Below are 9,240 nucleotides of genomic sequence, written 5' to 3' on the forward strand. Positions count from 1 at the left end.
CCTGCCACCAGGTCGCCCTCTCAACTCCTCCTTTCAAATAGGGGTCGTACAGCCCAGTTTCCTGCCATCAGCGAACTGATATCCATCAGCCACCCCGTGGCTCGTCATTCCCTCCCAGCTCTCCGCCTTCCAAGCAGCACCTGACCCCTCCCCTGGTGCTCACCGCAGAGATGAGTGGAAGGCCTGGGAGCACGATGATGAAAATGAGCTTCCGGTCAGGGAAACCCTGGGCTCCTCACTGCAGCCACCACGTCCTGCAGCTCTCCCTGGGTAGAGAATGAAATGACAAGATCAAAAAATTTTTTTTTTTCTCTGAGATCACAAAATACCCAGGAGATGACAGGCCATGCATCAAAACGTCCATAGATCCTAGGCATGAGGATTTTTGCTGATAGCACGGTGCAGAGCATCCTTGACCTCCTTGTTCCTCAGGGTGTACACCACTGGGTTCAGCAGCAGAGTGATGACCGTGTAGGTCACCGAGATCAGCTGGTCCTCATCCCTGGTGTTCTCCGACTTGGGCTTGAGGTAGGCGATGGAGGCGCAGCCGTAGTGGACGATGACCACGATGAGGTGGGAGGCGCAGGTGGCAAAGGCCTTCTTCCGGCCCTGGGCAGAGCTGATCTTGAGGATGGTGGAGATGATGAGGACGTAGGAGACGAAGACCAGCCCCATGGGCACCACGATAACCAGGGAGCTGATGATAAAGTTAATGATGTCGTGTAGAGTGGTGTCTGCACAGGAGAGTTCCATAACTGGGCGGATGTCACAGAAATAATGGGCCACTTCTCTGTCACAAAAGGGCAGCCTGAACACGGAGGAAATCTGAATTATCGCCACCAGCAGCCCAATGCTGAAAGCGCCCCATACGAGCAGGGCACACACCCTCCTGCTCATGACGACCGCGTACCTCAAGGGGTTGCAGATGGCCACGTAGCGGTCGTAGCCCATGGCCGTGAGCAGGAAGCAGTTGTTGATGGCCAAGGTGATGAAGAAGAACATCTGGGTGGCACAGCCCGCCCGTGAGATGCGTCGGCTGAGACCCGTAAGGCTGCAGAGCATCCGTGGTACAATGACCAGCGTGTACACAGTTTCGGACATGGAGAGGATGCTAAGGAAGAAGTACATGGGGGTGTGGAGGTGACGGGCAGAGCCGATAACCGTCACGATGATGACATTGCCAGCCAGAGTCAAAAGGTACAAGGTAAGAAATATGACAAAGAGGATGATCTGGTGTTCTCGAAAGCTGGAAAAGCCCTGGAGAACGAACTCACCCACCACGGTGTGGTTCTCGCTCTTCATGGATGGACACCAGGTCTGCAGCGGAGACCCCGGCGACTCGGCCTGTCAGAAGGAGCAAGCACCCCGGGCCTGCTCAGGGCCAGGAGGAGGCGTGGCGACGGCCCGCTGCGGGACACGTGCAGGTCAACGGGGGCGCCCGTGGCCCGGCAGGGAAAAGGTAGAAAATGTGAGCAAGAAGCAGTTGCACGTAGACAGGCACAGAAGAATCAGCAGGGTCGGGGGTCGGGGGGACGGCCGCAGGAGGGACCCCCGGGGCGGGTTCGGGTTTGCGAGAGGTTTCCTGGCGAGCCAGAACATGGGTGTTTGCGGGGAACCGGAGCTAAGGAAAGAGAAATAGCAAATGCATAATTTTGAGAAGGATTTTCTTGCGCGTGACAGTTTCAGATTTTCGTATACCTAAACCAAATCGGCCAACCTCTTCCGCTTTGTTGGAACCACAATTTTGATCATCTTCTTGAAGACCTCACCGTGCGAGGTGCCAAATGGGACAACGCTCTGTGCTGCAAGGGGACATGAGTATCTGCTTTGACCCTGTTCAATCCGTCTACATCCTTTCACAGTCAGCCCCGACTGCCCCCCAGCGGTAGTTTCCAACTAGACACACGCCCCTCTTCCTTGGGTGCTGCTCACGGAGCCTCCTCTTGCTCTGAGGGCCCTCTCGGCACCAGCCACGCCCTGTCCTGCGCCTGTGTGTGGGTCACTTGCTAAGTGTTGATTCTTCTGCACTGTGTGCATTTGTGTGTTTTCCAGCTTGCGCTTGGGTGTGAATTTTCACAGGTAGCCTGACTCATGGCTGGACTCTGCTCTTTCTGCTCTAATTTCTTCAGAATTATAAACTGGCTACCTCTGGGGAAACCAGTTTGTACATCTTCCCTCTGTTCCCTATCTGGACTTTTAGAGACCAAGAAGCTCTCATAAAAAAATATAGAAAAAATATAGGGGCCCCTGGGTGGCTTAGTGGTTGAGCATCTTCCTTTGGCTCAAGGTGTGACTCCGGGGTCCCGGGATCGAGGCCCATGTTGGGGTCCCCGCAGGGATCCTGCTTCTCTGCCTGTGTCTCTGCCTCTCTCTGTGTGTCTTTCAGGAATAAATAAAAATCTTTAAAAATATATTTTAATAATAATAATAACAACAATAATAATTAACAGCAAGAATAGTTGACCTTATGGCACTTTTTAGTTTGTAAAGAGTGTTTATGTGTATTATTTAACAGCACAGCAAGCCCATGTTTGATAACTATATCTTCATCTTGCAGATGGGGAATCTAAGATACCTAGGGCTCGGTAGTTGCCCAAAATTAGTGATAGAGCCAATCTTCTCAGTTGAAGGCCAGTGTGAATTGTCCTTTACCACACTGCCTGAAGTAGCATTGTGGCTACAAAACAAGTGAGAAAGAAGATACTTTTTTTTTTCTGGCTGTTATTGAAAAGAATTAAGGATTTTCCTCATTCTGGGAATGAGATTACATTGGGAAAAAAATTGGATAAACTGGAAAACCTTGGGGAAACTAGAAAAAATTTAGTATATTTACCTTGATAAGCATGTTAGTGACAATGAGTGTCCATTCTCTTTGGCTTAACACTTCCACTTCCAATTACTTATTTTAAAGAAATAATCAGAAAATATGTGTATAAGAAGCTTTTATGATATTATTTATAATACTGAATGCCAAGAAAATGTAAATAAATAAAAGGATAATGAATTATATAATATGTCCATCTGATGAGAACTATGGAGCCATTGTATACCTAATAAGCGCTGACATGGAAAAAGATAGATACATGGATAATAGATGATAGATAAATAGTCTATAATTTTTCAAAAATGAAAAGAAAAAAGCAATATACAATACAAGGAAACACATGGATTGGTACACACACCATTAAAAATGGGTTGGAAATAAATACACTGAAATACTAAAATACATATTTTTTGGATAGTGAATGAAGAATCTTAAATTATTTGTCTTCTTATATTCCTTTAAATTCAGATTTCCTTAATTATTTCTCTTCTAAACATACAAAAACTTGTTAAATTTTTCTTACAGTGAGACCCCATAATGAGGCTGCAGAGAAGACTGAGGAGAAAAGGTAAGAGTAGTGGGTTAATTTACCTTGGAGAAGAAAAGGCTGACAGTATCATGTAAAACTAAGTCTCTGAACAGGCATTTCATAGAAATTTGAGCACCCAACAGCCAGATCCAGAGGAAATTAACTTCAGTTTTTAAAGAAGGATTGTAGTTGGTAAAAAAGAAAACCTTTCTGGATGGTGCTGGAAGTGAAGTGTGGCACATGAGGCTCTCATCTCAGGCACAACATTTAGGGCGGCACCAAAAAAATTCAGCAATCAAAATGAATATGAATTCAATGCAATATCTTTTTAAGAAGCTAATGCAAAAATCCATGTTGGACAAAATATTAAATTTGTAAATATAGGCTCAATTCTATCACTACAGCAAGATGCAAGCAGCTAAATTAGGGCAGATTTTGGAAGTTCCTTACTAAAGATTTTGAAGAGTAGAAAAGTATAAAATATTTTCAAAATACAGGGAGAAATGGAGAGCAAAATAGGTGTTCATTTTCCTTTGAGATGTGGTGATAGGCTAGTCTCGAAACCACTGCTATTTAACTGAGGTTCATGATGTGTTACTGAACAGGTTAAAACCCCAATCTTCTGTAACTGGAAAATCAATCCTACCTCTGCTAAGGGGGATGAGAAGATAAGCGAGGACAGAGAGGAGAAAAGCTTGAATTGAGCTGGTGCCTCCCTGGAATGCCATCTCCTCCCTCATCACCCCTCCGGGAAACGAGGACTCCTCAAGATGGAAAACACCCGTCGAGTGTTAACGCCAGGACGGTAAGGTCACGACAGACACAAAAAGGTAGGCTGCCTCCGTGGAATCCACGTCAGTGAGAAGGACAGCGCTTTACACCGCTCACTGTTTGCTTGGATTCTGGGTCTTTAGCCAAAAACACCTGTCCACCCTGAAAAAGAATCAAAATATTTCCTTCTAGAGAAATGGTGCTCTGCTTAGACCTGACAAGCCTGGGCCCGGGGTTAACCTTACCCATTTCATTATTCAAGGCTTTCCAACGGGAAGCAAGCTGGGAAAACCCATGTGCTTGGTGGGGTTAAGCCCTTTAATATCACGGAATCACAGGACCTTAGCACCAGGAGGTAATTTTAAAGGCAAGCACTCCTTGCAAATAGTCCCCTAGATTCTGCTTCAGTGCTTCCGATGATTGGGAATTCATTATCTTACAAGTTAGCATCCCTTCTTTTTTGAAAGAAGGAAGGAAGGAAAGAAAGAAAGAAAGAAGGAAGGAAGGAAGGAAGGAAGGAAGGAAGGAAGGAAGGAAGGAAGGAAGGAAGAAGGAAGGAAGGAAGAAACCACATTTACCTAAAAAAATAAAACTAGGCTTTTTATATTATAAAAATGCTCACAGGAGAAAACATCCATCTGTACAAAAGGGTATAAATGGGAAAGTTAGTTTTCTCCTTCTATGCTTTGCATTCTCTGCTCCAGGGGGTAAACTTGATTCATGTTTGTGTCTTTTTAAAACTTCTCCCTAGAAATTTTCAAAGTATGATTGTGCATATTTTCCATATCATTTCAGTTTTACACAAATGAAATGAAACGGCACATACCAGTCCCCAACGAGCTTTTTCACTTAATATTGTATCTTGAATACTCTCCATGACCATGTAGCGGATGTGTCTCGCTCTTCATTACCAACGGTGCACAATCTCCCACTATACAGATCCATAGAGATATACCATCATCAACTCTATTTTTGAGTAGCCTTGATTCTTAGAAAATATCACTTTTTACTGACTCAACGTCAGTCCCCCTGCAACTTGTCACCTCGCCACATTATCCCATCTTCCATTTCCTTTTCAGCCGGAGAATGGAAGATTATTATCACGTCTCTGCTAAATTTCATGTCCTTGAAGCCATTACCCCAGCAAGATGAGCATGAAGAAATATAATATTAAAGGCATGAGAATCAATAGAACCAAAAAAATAATGAAAAATTCAGAGGGAAAATAATAAGAATTTAGAAAACACACATGGCATTCCACTTCCACTTAGTTCTGCCCACAGCCACTCACGGCTTCTGACCTTGGTGAAAGGAAGAAGGAATCACTTTCCAGATACTGATTTTTTAAGAGTCACTGGAAGGACTGAATGTATTCACAGGAAACCAGTCAAAACGCCTTGTGTTCAAGAGCAATTTACAAGGGAAGCTAAAACCTACAAAGCAAGGAGAACTCAGCTTTCTCTAGTATCAGAGAAAACCTCAAATTATTGCTATATTCCTTAAAGCTGAGGGCTTCGGTGCCTTTGGCTTGGGAAGTGGCCCTGGAAAAACATGCCGTCTCTTAAACTCCAGGTTTTAGGAGCTTTGGGTACTTATGATCCCCAAGAGAAGCCAATCCCTTGCCCCAAGTCTCCTGGGACCACCCTTTTGAGAGCCCCTGTGGGGTGCCAGGAGGTAAGGATGAGAGAACCCTAGCTTGTCTCAAGAGCTTCGTTAGGAGCTGGGGTAACCAGCAAGGGAGGTGCTCAACCCTCTGTTGGCGGATCGTTGGGTTTCCGAGACCAGCTCTGCATGGGGTGTAGTCAAGTAAAACCACAGGAGCCTGGAGGAGCTCACAGAGGGAAGACCCCAGTCCCAGTCTTTCAGGATCGCAGGACAGACAACTTCCTGCAACTTTCCCGAATGAGACCCGGGCACACGCAGGGGTGGCAGCCGGGGCCCAGCACATGTGCAGCTCAAGGGCCGCCCTCCACGCCCGGGTGGGGCAGAGGCTGCTGGCGGCACCTGTCTTGTGCTCCCTTCGGTCCCTCCTTGGATCTTGCTGGGGAGGCAGTGACACAGCAGGTGTCTGCTCTGGTTCCTTCCGTTTTCCTGGCTCAGCACGGCGGCTGGCCCATGGGGGAGGTCGGAGGAGCCATCCTAGCCGCGCCTGCAGAAGGGGGCTGCGTGGGGCTCTGCCATCCAGACTGCAAACTTTCTCTCTTTTTTAAAAAAATTTTATTTATTTATTCATGAGAGTCACGCAAAGAGAGAGAGAGGCAGAGACACAGGCAGAGGGAGAAGCAGGCTCCATGCAGGGAGTCCGACATGGGACTCGATCCCGGGTCTCCAGGATCGCGCCCTGGGCTGAAGGCAGACGCTCAACCGCTGAGCCACCTGGGCTGCCCCAAACTTTCTTTCAAAAACCATCTTGTTTCTCCTCTGATGAAAACAGTAACGTGTTCTTTATAGAAAACACAGAAAAAAGGGGAAAAAGATATAAATCACTTATGTCCAACCTAGAAACACAAACACCATTAATATTTTGGTGACCAATCCTCTCATTGGTTTTCTCTACCTTGATGTGTGCGTGCCTGTTTCCACTCACACATGCACACACACACCCTGTATTTATTTATTTTTTTTAAGATTTTATTTATTCATGAGACACACACACACACACACACAGAGAGAGAGAGAGAGAGAGAGAGAGAGAGAGAGAGAGAGGCAGAGACACAGGCGGAGGGAGAAGCAGGCTCCATGCAGGGAACCTGACTGACATGGGACTTGATCCCAGGACCAGGGGTCACAACCTGGGCCAAAGGCTGACGTTCACCCGCAGAGCCCCCAGGGGCCCCCACCCTATCAATTTTAAACAGCCACCTTGCCTTCTCCCTTGTATGTGTAGTGTGGTGTCAGGGTTCAGATGCCAATGGGTTGTGGCATCTTCAGGTTCAGGTCAGGGCCCCCCAGGAGGGACACTGCTGTCCTCAGGGGCCTGACTCTTCTTGTGGTGTGCTGGAGGGAGGGGTGTCCCATGTGTTGCAAGACTTTTGGCTGCTTCCCTGGCCTCTGCCCACGAGGTGCCCCCTGCATCCTCTCCCCTCCCTGAGTATATGGCGAGGGGGGGCAAAAATGCCTCTAAGTACTGGCAATACTTATTGGGGGCAAAATTGTCCTCCTTTGAGCATCTTCGGTCCAGAGCATTGCAGCATCCCTCACCCAGTTTTCATTTCATGGAACCAGGTCTAGGGGCGCTTGGGTGGCTCCACGGATGAGCGTCTGTCTTGGGCTCAGCACATGATCCTGGAGACCCTGGATCGAGTCCCACGTCGGGCTCCCTGCTTGGAGCCTGCTTCTCCCTCTGCCTGTGTCTCTGCCTCTCTCTCTGTGTGTGTCTCTCATGAATAAATAAATAAAGTCTTAAAAAAAAAAGAAAAAGAACCAGGTCAAAATCTCACCTTGAGGATATCGTTTACACACTGTACCATTTGTTTTTCTACGGCCCGTATTGTCCAGTGTTTGGAAGTCAGTTCTAAAAGCTTAACTAGATGCAGGTTACGCTTACTAAACTGTATTGAAATATATAAATCTTAAACTGCATTTTACCTTCTCAAACTATATAAATTACGTGTATAACTAGATGAATGTAGAGCTAATACACACGCACAAAACTTCGCATTACTTCAAGTGGAGTTCTCAGATTTAAATAAAGGTACAGACTACCTCGTTAAATTTGAATTTTAAATAAACAACGGATAATTTTTTTTTAGGGTAAGTATGTCTCAGATATCACATGGGACACACGCACTAAAAATTATTCATTGCTTATCTGAAAGTCGAGTTTGGCGAGGCGTCCTGCATCTTACCTGGCCGCCCAATCGGGAGGCGCGCGCTGTTTGGTTTTCCCACCCTGAGCAATGCAAAATTGATCAGCGTTCCAGGTAGCAACCACCCGCTGCTCTATTCAAATTGATCCCATCAATATTTTATCGTTTCATCTTTTGATGACTTTTATCTAAATCAATTTTTTATTAGAAGTTGCAAACAGTGCTTTCCTCATCATGTCGTTCCTCTTACATTCATTCTGTGAAACTGTGTTATAGAAGCTTCTTTTCGGGCCTCGGGGCAAGAGAGGGAGGGAGGACACAGCTGGAAGCCAAACGTGGCCCCTGTCCTCTGAGTCCAGCTGTATCCCAGCTCTTGCCCCGGGGTTGCGGGGGTTCACTTCTACGGTGTGGAGGCCGCAGGGCCCCGCATGGTCTTTCCCCGTGGGCCTGCGACTCGCCATCAGGGAGACGTGGGGGCCCGAGGACAGCACGGGGCAGGGGTGATGTCTGCAGATGGAAGCAAAGCCATGAGCGACCCTCCAAGCAGAAGAAACAAACGCTCTAGGAACACGGGGAGGCCTGTGGCCCCGGAGGAGGGGAGGCGATGCCCACCTCTCGTCCTGGCCGCAAGGTCTGCACGCTTCAGAATAACCCACAGCCAGCGGGGCGCCCCGGGAAATCCAGTGGCCCGGGGCTCCTGAAAGCCCTGGCCTCTCGGCCACGAAGACACGGTGAGCGGCAGGTCAGGGCAGACGCGGCGCTTTGGTGGGTGCTGGGCGCCCTGGGGAGAGAGGCGCCTGCACACCAGAGCCAGCAGCGCAGCAGACTCAGCTCCCTTTTCATTTGTGGACTTTATTACACTGCATTTCCAGTAAATTAAGTGTCTGATTAAATACCCTGTGGTTATGATAAAACAAAGGGGCTTAGAGGCTGTGTCTTGCCCACACTCCGTGCCTCTCAGCGGGCCTCGCAGGCCATCAGCCACGAAGGAGAACCCGCGATGACATTACCATAGGAACGAGCCAAGAGCACGGTCGCAGGTGCGTGGATGCAAAGGCGAGACCTGCGGCGCCCGTGGAAGGTCCACAACGGGCGGCAGAGGTGTCTAGCATGCTCTCAGTGCTCCTCGAGAGATTCTTTTAATTTTTTTTCAGAAAACTGTCTCTAAGGAAGGGAAGGACGATTTGTTAGGCTGCAACATCATGATAGAAATAATCGATGAGTTAATTGCTCATTTAAATGTCTAATAAATATTTATTGGAGATCTGCTCATGCCCCGCACTGTGCTCAGCCTCCCGTAAAGACGA

General features: G+C 47.5%; 1 protein-coding gene across 1 annotated transcript; it reads right to left on the reverse strand.

Moving 5' to 3' along the window:
• Positions 1-369: 369 nt before the first annotated feature.
• On the reverse strand, positions 370-1,302 carry LOC129515412 (olfactory receptor 10J1-like). Its single transcript, XM_055334333.1, has one exon. It carries the CDS (start codon positions 1,300-1,302, stop codon positions 370-372), a length of 933 nt encoding a protein of 310 aa, XP_055190308.1.
• Positions 1,303-9,240: the final 7,938 nt, after the last annotated feature.

This window comes from Nyctereutes procyonoides, unplaced genomic scaffold (assembly GCF_905146905.1).
Source record: "Nyctereutes procyonoides isolate TBG_1078 unplaced genomic scaffold, NYPRO_anot_genome, whole genome shotgun sequence".
Lineage (NCBI taxonomy): Eukaryota > Metazoa > Chordata > Mammalia > Carnivora > Canidae > Nyctereutes > Nyctereutes procyonoides.